The 14,724-nt window shown below is 50.1% G+C and overlaps 1 protein-coding gene across 1 annotated transcript; it reads left to right on the forward strand.

Moving 5' to 3' along the window:
* Nucleotides 1-4,727: 4,727 nt before the first annotated feature.
* On the forward strand, nucleotides 4,728-14,434 carry STAP2 (signal transducing adaptor family member 2). The gene is made up of 12 exons (XM_065874587.1): nucleotides 4,728-4,917; nucleotides 8,555-8,626; nucleotides 8,766-8,888; nucleotides 10,478-10,534; nucleotides 11,034-11,134; nucleotides 11,616-11,750; nucleotides 12,104-12,173; nucleotides 12,260-12,362; nucleotides 13,530-13,685; nucleotides 13,772-13,864; nucleotides 13,941-14,021; nucleotides 14,276-14,434. The coding sequence occupies exons 1-12, from the start codon at nucleotides 4,816-4,818 to the stop codon at nucleotides 14,416-14,418; spliced, it is 1,236 nt and encodes a 411-aa protein (XP_065730659.1). The 5' UTR covers nucleotides 4,728-4,815; the 3' UTR covers nucleotides 14,419-14,434.
* The last annotated feature ends 290 nt before the right edge of the window (nucleotides 14,435-14,724 follow it).

The following is a 14,724-nucleotide window of genomic DNA, read 5'->3' on the forward strand; positions in this document are numbered from 1 at the left end:
TCCGAGGCGCAGGGCCACCTCCCAGCGCTGGGACTCACCAGCCCCTCGCAGGGCTTAAAGCCCGGGGTGGGGGCTCCGTTAAGCTGCAGGGCACCTTTGGCTGGGCTCAGCCGCATATGGGTGTACCCGACCCGGGTCTGGAAGAGGGGACGGGCTGTTAGGGGCGGGGGTGTCCAGCCAGGATAATCTGGAATCAGACTGGACCTGGCTCCAAATCCTGTGCCACCACTTCCCAGCTCTGTGACTTTGGCCAAGTGTCTCCACCTCCCTGTTGCCTCCTGGGGATAATAATTCCTACTTCAGAGTTGTTAAAGACCAGGGCTTGACAAAGAGTAAGAGCTAGGCAATGTGAATGATTATTATTACTCATGATGAAATAAAATTTGTATTTTAAGGCAGGACAAGAAAAAGTAAACAAAATTCTCTGTTTGTTTGGACCTCCTTCCTCCCTCTCTCCCCAATCTGCATTACATATTAACCAGTGATCCTCAAACATGGGAAGATGGGAATGCCTACTCAACAGTAAATGTAACTTCTTAAAAGAATAGTGTTCTTTCCCAGCTCTGTAGGGGATCAGGATGATTTGCTCCTCCTTTTTTTTTTTTTTTTGCGGTACGCGGGCCTCTCACTGTTGTGGTCTCTCCCGTTGCGGAGCACAGGCTGCGGACGCGCAGGCTCAATGGCCATGGCCCACGGGCCCAGCCGCTCCGCGGCATGTGGGATCTTCCCGGACCGGGGCACGAACCCGTGTCCCCTGCATCGGCAGGCGGACTCTCAACCACTGCGCCACCAGGGAAGCCCGCTCCTCCCTTTTTACGGGCTTACCTGGACTATCTATCCTTGGTGAACTTTATGTAGAATATCAGTATGTCATTTCGATGTATGATCCTTTGTCTCAAGGCGGTCCAGTGGTTAAGACTCCATGCTTCCACTGCAGAGAGGGCGCGTTCGCACCCTGGTTGGGGAACTAAAGATCCCGCATGCCCTGTGGTGCAGCGTAAATAAACAAACAAACAAATAAATAAATAAATAAAATGTATATGACTGTGCCTTCAGCTTCTAACAGGCAGAACAGCTCTCAGCACTTTCTGAGAATCTGCTTCCTCTGTTATAATCCTCAGTTTGGCTCAAATAAAATTCCCTTTTTTCTTCTTCTTAACTTGATAGTTAAATTTCATTAACACTCACTTTGTGTCCAGTCCAAACCTCCTTTTGGAGTCATCTCACCACCCACCCAGGAGCTAGCCATCAACTATGCATTCCCCAGCCCCTTAGACTCAGCAGAGCTCAAACTGGCCCGTTTATTCCCCCATACCCTTGCCTACTTTCTCTTTGGCTCTCTCATAAAGCCCAGGGCTGGATCTCGAGCCTCTCCCATCTGGATCATTTCCTAGGGACTCAGGCCTCCACACTCACCCACACCCTGTCCATCTCTCACCCTGGCTGGCCCCAGAGAGATCTTTATAAAATACAACTATGACCACCTCCCTCCCCATTGCCTTTGATAAATAAAATTAAAACTAACTGCTGTGTGGACTTCCCTGGTGGTGCAGCGGTTAAGAATCCGCCGGCCAGTGCAGGGGGCATAGGTCCAAGCCCTGAGCCTAGAAGATCCCACATGCCGCAGAGAAACTAGGCCCGTGTGCCACGACTACTGAGTCTGAGCTCTGGAGCCCACAAGGCATAACTACTGAGCCTGTGCTCCTAGAGCCCATGCTCTGAAACAAGAGAAGCCACCTCAATGAGAAGCCCGGGCACAGAAAGGAAGAGTAGCCCCTGCTCGCCACAAGTAGAGAAAGCCCGTGCGCAGCAACAAAGACCCAACGCAGCCAAAAATAAATAAATAAATATATATATTTTTAAAAACCATAAATAACCTAACTGCTGTGACCTTATTAACCATTTACAGCACCCCTATATGGCAGATAGTATAATCAACATTACCAGACAGTTCAGATGAAGAGGTTGCCCAGACCACACAGTTCTTGAGCAGATTCCAAAGGCTATTCTTTGCTATGCGTATAAAGTCCAGGCAGCCTTATAACTATGAAAGAAATTGAATTTGTAATTTTAAAAGTCCCCAAAAAGGAACTAGGTATCTTCAAGATTCATAAATTCTTTAGCTACACGTTAATTTCTGTAGCAGACCTGGCAAGTATTTGAGGTCAAAACCCTATGTGTTTAAAAAAAATGTTTTTTACCCTATGTGTTTAAAAAAATATTTTTTACCATGCTAATAAAAGTATTCATTTGCTTGGGAGAAAAAAAAAAGTCCCAAAAAAGAAATCTCCAGGCCCAGATGGAGAATTCTATGAAGGTTCAAAGACAAATTAATACTATTTTACATATTCTCTTCCAGAAAATTGAAGAGGGGATATTTCCCAATTCATTTTTTTTAAAGATCTTTTTGATGTGGACTATTTTTAAAGTCTTTATTGAATTTGTTACAATATTGCTTCAGTTTTATGTTTTGTTTTTTTGGCCGCGAGGCATATGGGATCTTAGCTGATCAAGGATCGAACCTGCATCCCCTGCATTAGAAGGCAAAGTCTTAACCACTGGACCACCGGGGAAGTCTCCCCAAGTCATTTTATGAAGCTAGCATCTCCCTGACACCAAAACCAGATAAGAAGAGTACAAAGAAAGAAAACTACAGGATATACCTCATGAATCCAAACACAAAAATCCTTACCAAAATATTAATAAATAGAATTCAGCGATACATAAAAAGAATTATATACATCATGACCAAGTGAAGTTTATTCCAGGGGTGCAAGGCTGGTTCAGTATGCCAAATTCAGTCAGTGTTTTCCACCATATTTAAGAGACTGTGGTGGGTGGAATAATGGTTCCCTGAAGGTGTCCATGTCTGAATCCCCAGAGCCTGTGAATATTTATGTTACATGGCAAAGGGGATTTAAGGTTGCAGATGGAAGTACAGTTGCTAATCAACTGACTTTAAAATAAAGAGATGATCCTGGGACTTCCCTGGTGGTCCAGTGGGTAGGGCTCCACACTCCCAATGCAGGGGGCCCGGGGTTCAATCCCTGGATAGGGAACTGTATCCCTCATGCATGCCGCAACTAAGAAGCCCGCCCGCCACAACAAAAGATCCCACGTGCCGCAACTGACACCTGGCGCAGCCTAAATTAATTAATTTTAAAAAATAAAAATAAAATAAAGAGATGATCCTGGACTATCTGCTGAGCCCAATGTAATAACAGGGGTCCTTAAAAATGGAAGAGAGTCAGGAAGAGATAACTATGGAAGAAATTCAGAGTGATATGATGTGAGGTTCCTACCCACAGTTGCTGGCTTTGTGGATGGAGGAAGGAATGAGGAAAGCTTCTAGAAGCTGGAAGAGGCAAGGAAATAGATTCATTCTTTGAGCCTTCAGAAAGGAAAACAGCCCTGCCAACACCCTGATTTTAGCTTTGTGAGATCCACGTAGGACTCCTAACCTACAGAGCTGTAAGATAATACATTTGTGTTGTTTTAAGCCTTTAAATTTGTGATAATTTATTATATCGACCACAGAAAACTAACACACAAGCTAAAGAAGAAACATCATAAGAACGTATCCATTCATGCAGAAAAAGCATTTGACAGAATTTAACACCCACTCATAATAAAAACTCTCAGCAAACTAGGAACAGAGGGGAAACTACCTCAACTTGGAGAAGCACGTCTACAAAACTTCAGTTAACATTGTGCTTAATGGTGAAAGACAGAACACTTTTTTTTCTTTTGCCACGCCATGTGGCATGTGGGATCTTAGTTCCCCGACCAGGGATTGAACCCGTGCCCTCTGCAGTGGAAGCATGGAGTCTGAACCACTGGACTGCCCGGGAAATCCCACTTTTCCCCTTAAGACTGGGAACAAGGCAAAGATGTCCACCCTCACCACTCTTATTCAACAGAGTCCTGGAATTGCTAGCCAGCACAATAAGACACGAAAAGGATATAAAAGGCATACAGATTGGAAAGGTGGAAGACATGCAACTAACCCTATTTGCAGATGACATGATGGCCTGTGTACAAAATCACAAGAAATCTACCAAAAACGCCCCTTGAACTAAGAAGTGGGTTAGTTCAGCAAGGTTATAGGATAAGAGATCAGCACACAAAAATCAATGGCATGTCTGTATGCTAGCAATGAACGTGAAAACTGGAACTAAATGTACAATGGTGTTTATAATTACTAAGGAAGGAAGGAAGAAAGAAAGAAAGAAAGAAAGAAAAAGAGAGAGAAGGAGGGAGGGAGGAAGGAAGGAAGGAAGAGAAAGACCATGTCTGTGGGTTGGAAGACTCAACACAGGACATAAAAGATGTCAAGTCTCCCTCAACTGATATACAGGTTTAGTGCTATTCCTGTCAAAATCCCTGCAAGATTTTTGATAGATACAAACAAGATTGTTCTAACGTCCAGGTGGCCTAATGGGCTTCCTGGACATTGTATCACTCTCTGGTCTCATCCCCTCACCACTCTGGCACCAGACTCCGTTCTCTCCCTTCCAGGCCTTTGCTTAGGCAGGCCCCCTTCCTGGTGCCCTGGCACTGACAGCTCCCAGCAGCTCTCTCCTCTGTTCCCTTACTCCAGCCAGGCCTCCCTGACCTCTTTGGGGCACCAGAGAGGAGGGGATTTCCCTAAGATATCGGGACCTGCCCAGGCCCAGCCCCCATCCAGCCCTGGCAGGGGAGGGAGCTCGGGAGCTGACAGAAGAGAGGAAATTCCCCTGGAACCTGTTTCTCTGCTTCCTGGCTCAGCTGGGGCACCCACTGGAGGGAGAGGCCAGGCCAAAGACCCGGCCCGCCATGGCCTTGGCCCTGAGGCCACCCCGGGTTCCCAAGCCCAAGAGCAGCCTGCCCTCACACTACCACGAGAGCTTCCTGGAGAAGAAGGGACCCCGAGACCGGGTAAGACGGGCCAGGGAGCTGGCGCTGCTGGGTGGCCTAGGCAGGTGCAGCACCTCTCTGAGCCTTGACCTCCGCAGCTGGCCCAGGATAATGCGGTGGGTGCTGGGCGGGGTGGGGCATGGACTGGGGGCTGGGAAAGGTTACGTCCCTCTGTCTGTCTGTCTCTGTCTCTCTCTGTGTCTCTGATTCTGACCTGAGCTCTTTCTCTTTCTCTTTCTCTGTATTTCTCCCTGCCTGGCTCCATCTCCTTCTGTCTTGGTCTCTTTATGTCTCTCTCGGATACAAACAGGATCAGCGACTTTACTCCAGGAAATGGGGAGTCTTCTGATTCCCACACCTCCCCTCCCCCCCCCCACACCCCACTCCCCCCCCCGGCCCTGAGCTAACTCTGTGAACTTCAGATCCAGGGCTCAAAGTCAGTACCGATTGTGAGGAGGACAGTGAGAATTAATGGGGACTACGTCCCACAGAACCAGATACTGGCCAGGGGCCCAATGTGTGTGTGTGTGTGTGTGTGTGTGTCCTTCTCAGAATAAAGCCCAGCCTGGTTCCCACTAAGGCCCATCCCCCTCCTCATCCGCATACTCACCTCCTACCAGGAGGCAAACCAACCAGGCTTTTCTCTGCCTTTGCCCTGGCAGTTTCCTCCTCCAGTCCTTCAGCCTCCACACATCCAAATCCTCCCCAGCCTAGAAAGCATCCAGAGGCAGGAGATCTCAGGGGTTAAGAAAGAGCACGAGGGCCCCAGAGGATGAGACCCAAGTTCACATCCCTGCTCCGCGTGGTCCTGACTCCCACGCCGTGTACAAGTGACTCTGCATCTTTGCGCCTCGGTTTTCCCTATTATAAAATGGAGAGAGAGAAAAAAAAAAGGACTCCCTTGGTCGTTCAATGGTCAAGATCCCACACTTCCGCTGTAGGGGGCGCAGGTTCTATCCCTGGTTGGGGAAATAAGATCCCACAGGCCACACCGTGAGGCCAAAAACATAAAATTAAAATTAAAACGAAAAAAAATAAAATGGGTTGACAAGGCCATAGGCATGGTTACAGAAGAGGGATATCTCTTTTTTTTTTTTTTAATTTATTTTTGGCTGCGTTGGGTCTTCGTTGCTGCGCGCGGGCTTTCTCTAGTTGCGGGAAGTGGGGGCTACTCTTTGTTGCGGTGCGCGGGCTTCTCATTGTGGTGGCTTCTCTTGTTGCGGAGCACGGGCTCTATGCGCAGCGGGCTTCAGTAGTTGTGGCACACGGGCTCAGTAGTTGTGGCTTGTGGGCTAAGAGCGCAGGCTCAGTAGTTGTGGCACACGCGCTTAGTTGCTCCATGGCATGTGGGATCTTCCCGGACCAGGGCTCGAACCCGTGTCCCCTGCATTGGCAGGCAGATTCTTAACCACTGCACCACCAGGGAAGTCCCAAGGGATAACTCTTAACATGCCAAGGATCTGACTCAGCGCTTTGCATGTATTAATTCACCCAATTCTCACAGCAGTCTCTGAGGCAGGTACCTTTTTTTTTTTTTTGGCCATGCCAAGAGGCATGTGGGATCTTAGTTCCTGGACCAGGGATCGAATCTGTGCCCGCTGCAGTGGAAGCCCGGAGTCTTAACCACTAGACTGCCAGGGAAGTCCCAGGCAGGCACCATTATTATTGCCATTTTATAGATGGGGAAACTGAGGCACAGATAGCTTGAACAATGTGCAATGGATGGCACATAGCTGGTGCATGACAAAGTAGGTCTGACCATGTGAGTTTAATCACTTACTGCTGTATTCCCAGTGCCTGGCACATAGTAGGTCTTCAATAAATGTAAAATGTATATATGTAGTATGTACCTATGGATGGACAGATGGGTGACTGGGTGGAGGGACAGATAGGTGAATGGATGGATACATAGAGCTATACTTTGGAGACACTGCAGGTTTGGTTCCAGACCACCACAATAAAGCAAATATATATTATTTATTTATGTATGTATTTACGTATTTATGTATGTATGTATTTATTTATTTTGGCTGCTGCCAGGTCTTAGTTGCAGCATGTGGGATCCTCAGCTGCGGCAGGAGGGCTTCTCAGGTGCAGCATGCAAACTCTTAGTTGTGGCATGCAGGACCTAGTTCCCCATCCAAGGATTGAACCCAGGCCCCCTGCAATGGGAGCACCGAGTCCCACCACTAGACCACCAGGGAAGTCCCACAATAAAGCGAATATTGCAATCAAGTGAGTCATATGAATTTTTTGGCTTCCCAGCGCCTATAAAATTTATGTTTACACTAGACTGTACTCTATTAAGTGCGAAATAGCATTCTATCTTAAAAAAACAATGTACGTACCTTAATTTTAAAACAACGCTGTTGGAAAAATGGCGCCGAAAGACTTCTTCAAAGCAGGGTAGCCAGAAATCTTCAATTTGTAAAAAAGAAAAAAAAAAAGAATATCTGTGAAGTGCAATAAAATGAGGTATGCTTGTCGGCAGGTGGATGGATGTGTGGGTGAGTACATAAGTTGATAAAAAGGATGAATGGATGGATGTGCGGCTGGATGAATGGATGGGTAGGCAGATGGATGAATTGATAGGTGGATTGATGGATGCTTGATCGCTGTCAATATAAGAGCTACCCTCATTATCATTATGGACTAATTAAAGTACCTCCTGTTTCAGGAAGTCTTCCCAGATTTCCCAGTTGGAGGGCTTCTCTCCTCCTCTGTGATCTCTTGGTCCAGGATCTATCCCTCCCTGAGGGTGTTAATTTCTCTTCTTTGGAGGATTTAAGTATCTATGCTTTCTCTATCTTTCTAAAACATCATTATTTTATTTTATTTGGCCGCACCATGCAGCTTGTGGGATCTTAGTCCCCACCACCACCCCTCACCCCCAGGGATGGAACCTGTACCCCCTGCAGTGAAAGCACGGAGTCCTAACCACTGGACTGCCAGGGAATTCCCGAAACATCATTTATTTAGAAAAAGAAGCCATGCCCCATTTATTATTTTGCCTGCAACAGAGCTGAGCGCAGAGTAGGTGCTCAGGGAATATTTGGTGAAAAACAAATTCTAGAATCTTATAATCTGATTTGTATCAGCCCCTTCAGCCTCCAGAGAGCTAGGACATTTGGAATTCAGAATCCTGAGGGGGAAATCCTGAATCTGCAGACCTTCTAGTGTCCAGAGCCTTGTGAAATTCTGACTGTAGACTGAGCACCTAGCCCAGTGCCTGGCACCTAGGAGATGTTAATATTTACAGGGTGGATAAGGGGACAGGGGGCTATATGTATGTATGGGTGAATGGAAGGGTGGAAGGATGGGAGGGTGGAACAGATGGATGAGTGGGTGGATGCATGGAAAACCATAAAGTGAGTTAGCACAAATTACTCCTAAAGCTCCTACCCCTGTAGGTTCCCTTTGGTCCTTTCTGAGAGTAACAGATCCCCAGAAGCCGGGCCATGGATGAGGAGGGCCTCCCCTAGAAGGCAACACTTGTTCACAGACCCAAAGCAGGTGATGAATGAAACTACGTAAAGATCTGGGAGAAGAGTGTTCAGGCAGAGAGAACAGCCAGTGCAAACGTCCTGAGGTAGGTGATGATGGAGGTACCCAGCCTCGCCACCTCACCTCCTTCTCTTTCTCCAACTCTGGTCCACAGGATTACAAGAAGTTCTGGGCAGGCCTCCAGGGCCTGACTCTCTATTTCTACAGTAGCAATCGGGACTCTCAGGTAAGGATGGAAATGAAGGCTCAAGAATTGGCCCACCTTGACCCCAGGGACCAAGCAGAGGACGTGGATGGTATGTCTAAGACAGGGGGCCTGAGGGGCCACAGGCCTGGTGCTCAGACCCTGTCTACTGTGCCCCCAGCACATGGAGAAGCTAGACCTAGGAATGTTTGTGAAGCTCACAGATGAAGCTCCCCGGGGGAGCTCCCATGACCATGGCACCCACTTCTGCTTGGTCCTGCAGAACCAGGAGATCAAGTTCAAGGTAGGTGTCTTAAGGTGGGGCTGGTAGGAGACCCTTCCTTCTTGTCACACCCACCATTAACACATAGTAGCATGGAGTCACAAAAAGTTTACCACTGGGTTGGTGACACTGGGCAAGTCACTTAACCTCTCTGGGCCTCAGTTTCCTCAACTGAAAAGTGGGATAATATATGTAAAGTGCCCAGAACAAGATCTGATCCACAAAGACCATCACTGCCATCATCCAATCTTTCAGCTAACATTACTGAGCACCTACTGTGTACCAGACACTCTTCTAGTGTCAAGGCAGTGACCAAGACAATTAAAAATCCCTGCGCTTAGAACATTCGCTAACACCATACCCAAAAATAAACTCGAAATAGATTAAAGACCTAAATTTAAGACCGGATACTGTAAAACTCCTGGAGGAAAACGTACGCAGAACACTCTTTGACATAAATTGCAGCAATATCGTTTTGGATCCACCTCCTAGAGTAATGGAAACAAAAATAAACAAATGGGACCTAATTAAACTTAAAAGATTTTGCACAGCAAAGGAAACCATAAACAAAATGAAAAGACAACCTACAGAATAAGAGAAAATATTTGCAAACTATGTGGCTGACAAGGGATTAATCTCCAAAATATACAAACAGCTCATACAGCTCAATATCAAAAAAAAAAAAAAAAAAATACAACCGAATCAAAAAGTGGCAGAAGATCTAAACAGACCTTCCTCCAAATAAGACATACAGATGGCCAAGAAGCACATGATAAGATGCTCAACATCGCTAATTATTAGAGAAAAGGAAATCAAAACTACAGTGAGGTACCACCTCACACCAGAAAGAACGGCCATCATCAAAAAGTCTACAAATAATAAATGCTGGAGAGGGTGTGGAGAAAAGGGAACCCTCCTAACACTGTTGGTGGGAATGTAAATTGGTGCAGCCACTATGGAGAACAGTATGGAGGTTCCTTAAACAACTAAAAATAGAGCTACCATATGATCCTGCAATCCCACTCCTGGGCATATATCGGGAGAAAACAATAATTTGAAAAGATACATGCACCCCAATGTTCACTGCAGCACTATTTACAATAGCCGAGACGTGGAAGCAACATAAATGTCCATTGACAGATGAATGGATAAAGAAGATGTGAGATATATATATATATATATATATATATATATATATATATATATATATATATATAAAGCCCCTGTGGCTGGAGCAGAGTGAAAGAGGGGGAGAGAGGGAGGGAATGAGGGTGGGGGGGGGAAGGGGCAGGTTGTACAGGGCCTGTGGGTGACCAGGAGGACCTGGGCTTCTACCCTGAGGGAGGTAGGAGTCAAGGGAGGGTTTCAAGCATAGGAGATACATGATCTGACTTATGTTTTTTTTAAATGTTGATGTAATAACATTAAAGAATAACAGTACCCCACATTACTAAGAACTTATATTCAGACATCATTCTAAATTAACCTGTTCAAGCTCATTTAATCTTCAAAACAGCCCTTGGACACAGGAACTCTTATTCCTCACTCCCATTTCACAGATGACTAGACCGACGCTCATCGACACAAAATCTTTTTCTTTCCCTCCCTAGGTAGAGAGTCTGGAGTCTCGGGAGATGTGGAAAGGCTTCATCCTGACGGTGGTGGAGGTAAGAGTGGTCGTCCTCGGCCCCTCTCTCCCCCATTCCCCACTAGGCCTGCTCGGAAATCCTCTTTTTAATTTCCAACCTTCATTCCCCAAACAAACCTCTCCAGTATAGCAAACTGGTCACAAACTGGCGGCCTATCAGCCAGATGTAGCCCATAAACGTCTTTTGTTTTGCCAACAAAGTGCTATAAATTTAAGACAGCTGCTATCACTTAAAAAGCAGGAGTGTTAGTAAACATTCCTGATTTCTAGGTTACTCATTTGTTCCCAGTCTGCCCCCTGCAGGCCGTTGAGTTTGAGACCCTACATGCTAGCATTTGCTCTGTCCTCCTCATCACCGAAGTCCTCTCTACACCCTCTTTGCCCCTGAGGTGTCAGGTGGCTCTGGAGCCCCCAGAGCTGGGTTCCCATCCTGGCTGTATCCGCACTCTGGCCTCAGTTTGCCCCTCTGTGACATAGTCACAGCCTCCCATTCCCTGACGCCCCAATGCCCCCCTCAGCTCCGTGTCCCGTCTAACCTGAACCTGCTGCCCGGACACCTGTACATGATGGCCGAGGTCCTGGCCAAAGAAGAGGCACGACGTGCGCTCGAGATGCCCTCGTAAGTGCCGAGGGTCTCCAGGATGGTGGCGGGCTGGACAGCATGGAGCCGGAGAGGGCAGTGAGTGGGGTCTCCAGGCGTTGGGTCTTGAGCGTAAGACTGCATCCGGGCAGGGGCGGGGATTAGGTCTCACAGCTGGGAGCCCTACTGGGTGTTTGGGGCGGGTCTAGCTCTCTGGGGGCGGGCCTGGATCTCCATGGGCGAGCCTAGGTGCCTGGGGGCGGGACAAGTTTTCCAGGAGAGGGTATAGGTGCCTGGGAGGCGGGTATGGGTCTCTGAGTGTTGGCCTGTGTGCCCGCAGGATAGCCTGAGCCTCCGGAGGCAGAGCCTGGGCCTGGGGTCGGGCAAGGCAGGGTCTCCAGGAGCCAGGTCGTGGACGGGAGGGCAAGGCTGGGTGCCCAGGGGCGGGGTTACGTGGGGAGGGCGTGGCTGTGTCTCTGGGGGCGGGGCCTGTCCTGGTGAGTGACGCAGCCCGCCCTAGGTGTTTCCTGAAAGTGAGCCGGCTGGAGGCTCAGCTGCTCCTGGAGCGCCACCCCGAGTGCGGGAACCTGCTGCTCCGGCCCAGCGGGGACGGCGCGGGCGGAGTGTCGGTCAGCACGCTCCAGACGCTCAACGGGTGCGCATGCGTGGCCCCGGCGCCGGGGTGGGAGGGGCGTCGGGTGTGGGGGGTGTGGTCATATATAGGGGCGGGCCCAGGCAGAATGTGGAGCCGGGGGCGGGGCCTCCCGGGATGGAATCCATACAGGACGGTCCTACTGGGGGGCTATGCCAGGACCAGGCGCAGGGTCTTTCTAGGAGGTGGAGTCTTTCGAGGGCCTGGTCCCCTGCAGAGACCCACGCCAGGATGTGGCGTGGTCAGTGTGCAGGGGAGCAAGTCGGGGTTGGGCCCTCCATGGTGGCGGGGCCCGGACGAGGGGCAGGCCATTTTTTGTCCTCACCCAGGCCACTCACTCGCCCCTGCCCTTGCAGGACGCCGGTGGTCCGGCACTACAGAGTGAAGCGCGAGGGCCCCAAGTACGTGATCGACGTGGAGGAGCCGGTGAGCGCTGGGCCCGGGTCTCGGGAATTGCAAAGGTCTGCTCCCCTTCCCCGCCAGCCCTGATAACGTCCCCTATCTGACCCCAGTTCTCCTGCACCTCGCTCGACGCAGTGGTCAACTATTTCGTGTCGCACTCCAATAAGAAGCTGATGCCCTTCCTGCTGGACGATGACTACGAGAAAGTGATTGGTTGGTGCAGCCTCAGGGAACTCTGGGGGCCCAGTCCACGCCTCTCCCGCCCCCTCCCCGACCCGGACACCCTTGGGTCAGCCCCCAGCCGCCGTGCCTCCTCCAGGCCGCCCTCTCTGTTCCAGGCTACGTGGAGACGGATAAAGAGAATGGCGAGAGTGTGTGGGTGGCGCCCTCGGCCCCCGGCCCAGGTGATGCCCTGTCCCCGCGGTCGCCACTGGGGCAGAGTGGGGAAAGACCTAGGAACCTCATGGCGCCACCTGTGCCCAATCTTCTACCCAGAGTTGCAGGGGCCGAGAAATTACCCAGACCTTGCTCTCTAGGGGCTTCCAGATTATGGAGGGGGCGGGCATGGCTGGGCACAGACAGCCCCAGCCCTGAGGAGTCAAACCTGGGGCTGGAGGGTGTGGGGGAAGGCGCGGCACCTAGAGCTGGGAGAAGAGGAGGCAGGTTAGAGTAGAGGGGAGTCTTCCTTGAGGAGGGGCTGTTTGCTGAAGGTCCCCAAGAATTTCAGTAGGTAGAGATGGGAAATCAGGGTGGGAGATAGTCCCGATTACGAAGCAAGAAGAGACTGGAAAGTTCTGTGGAGTGAGTGGTATAGTTCTCCCTGGGCTGGTCAGACGCTTCGGACCCCACGTGCATGATGGGCCCAAGTATACATACACATACATACATGCCACACTCATGAACACAAACCTGTGTGTGTCCACCTGCATAATCAGAAGCTCCTATGTAGATAGTAGCCGCACACATGCATGAATACAGGTGTCATACAGTTCCAGTCCCATGTAGCACACATATACATACCTCACGTCACAATCACGTACGTACACACAAATGCAGACATACCCACTCAAGAGCACAAATTCAGACTTTTACACATACACTAGATTAGTGTACACACTAATATAGACAAGCGACCAAGCACATACCTTAGCATCCATGCGATGTCATGCACACACGTGTATAAACCCTTTGCATATATTCAACTTCCGCAAATTCACCCAGTGTCCATGTATACGCTACACAGGGACACAGACTCATGAACGGGCACGTGCACACACACGCACAGGGACACATGCATGCAACGAGGTGTGCACATACATCGTCATCCTGAGGTGTCTCTGCACCACGTGGGCCCTGACAGTGACCACAGTTTCCCACCAGGTCCTGCACCCCCTAGGGGTGGCCCTAAGCAGCTGCCTCCCTCGGCCATCACGCCTGTGTCCAGCCAGGACAAGCTGCCCCCACTACTGAACCAGGATGAGAACTATGTGATCCCCATTGGAGATGACCCAGCTGCCAACTACGTGAACGGGGACGGTGGGTGGCGGCCGGGGTGGATGAGAGTTGGAAATGAGGAGTGGGCTAACGACTGGATGTGACATGCCACATCTCTGTCCACGCAGTGCCTTCCCCTAGTCGACCAGTTGTCCCGAAGCCCAGGAAGTTGGCCATGTTTCAGGCAAAGCCTCCAAAGCCACCCATTGTGCCCAAGTCAGGTAGGGGTCCCTCTTCCCAGCCCCTTTCCCATCCAGGCAAGAGCCAGCCTCAGCCTTCATCTACCTTCTCCACCAGAGCCCAAAAAAGGCCTCAACAGTGGCCTGGCCAGGAAGCTGGCAGTCAGCTCAGCGCAGGCTTTCTCCTCCCCGACCACAGGTAAGGGGTCAATGCAGGGTGGGCTTCACAAGCGGGGGACCCGTGTAGTCACACATGGGTGACCTCCACGCTTGGTTTAATGCTCTGCTGTGTCCATCTTGAAATTCCTCATGTCCATTGAACACATTTTTCATTTTATGCTGGGCCCCGAAAATTCTGCAGCAGTCCTGGGTGGATATAAGAGAGAACAGCCTGGACTGGGGAATCCCTGGTGCCGCTGAAGCCTCAGGGACCACCCCTCTCCCCACTCCCAGGGCTGGCAGATGTGACAGCAGAGCTGAAAGGGAAACTGCAGAGGAGACTGGCGCTGCAGCACGCAGCCGAGTGCACAGGGGACCAGCGGGCCAATCTCCAAGTGTGGCGCATCTGTCAGGCAGATCCCTCCTCCCAGAATTAAAGCTCAAGTGACCCCAGGACCTGCGTGTTTGGCTTGGCTGGGTGGGGCAGTGCGGGGTCCCTCAGATGACTGCCCACAGTGGTCCTCAGCTCAGCAAAACCTGCCTCCTGACCCTCAAGAAAAGCCTTTTGGGGGGGGCTGTGCCTCACAGCTCATGGGATCTGAGTTCCCCGACCAGGGATCGAACCCGGGCCTCAGCAGTGACAGCTCTGACTCCTGACCACTGGACCACCAGGCAATTCCCAAGAAAAGCCCACTTTACAGCCAAGAAAGCTGAGGTCCAGAGAGGGCCAGGCACACCCAGTG

This window comes from Phocoena phocoena, chromosome 3 (genome assembly GCF_963924675.1).
Source record: "Phocoena phocoena chromosome 3, mPhoPho1.1, whole genome shotgun sequence".
Classification (NCBI taxonomy): domain Eukaryota; kingdom Metazoa; phylum Chordata; class Mammalia; order Artiodactyla; family Phocoenidae; genus Phocoena; species Phocoena phocoena.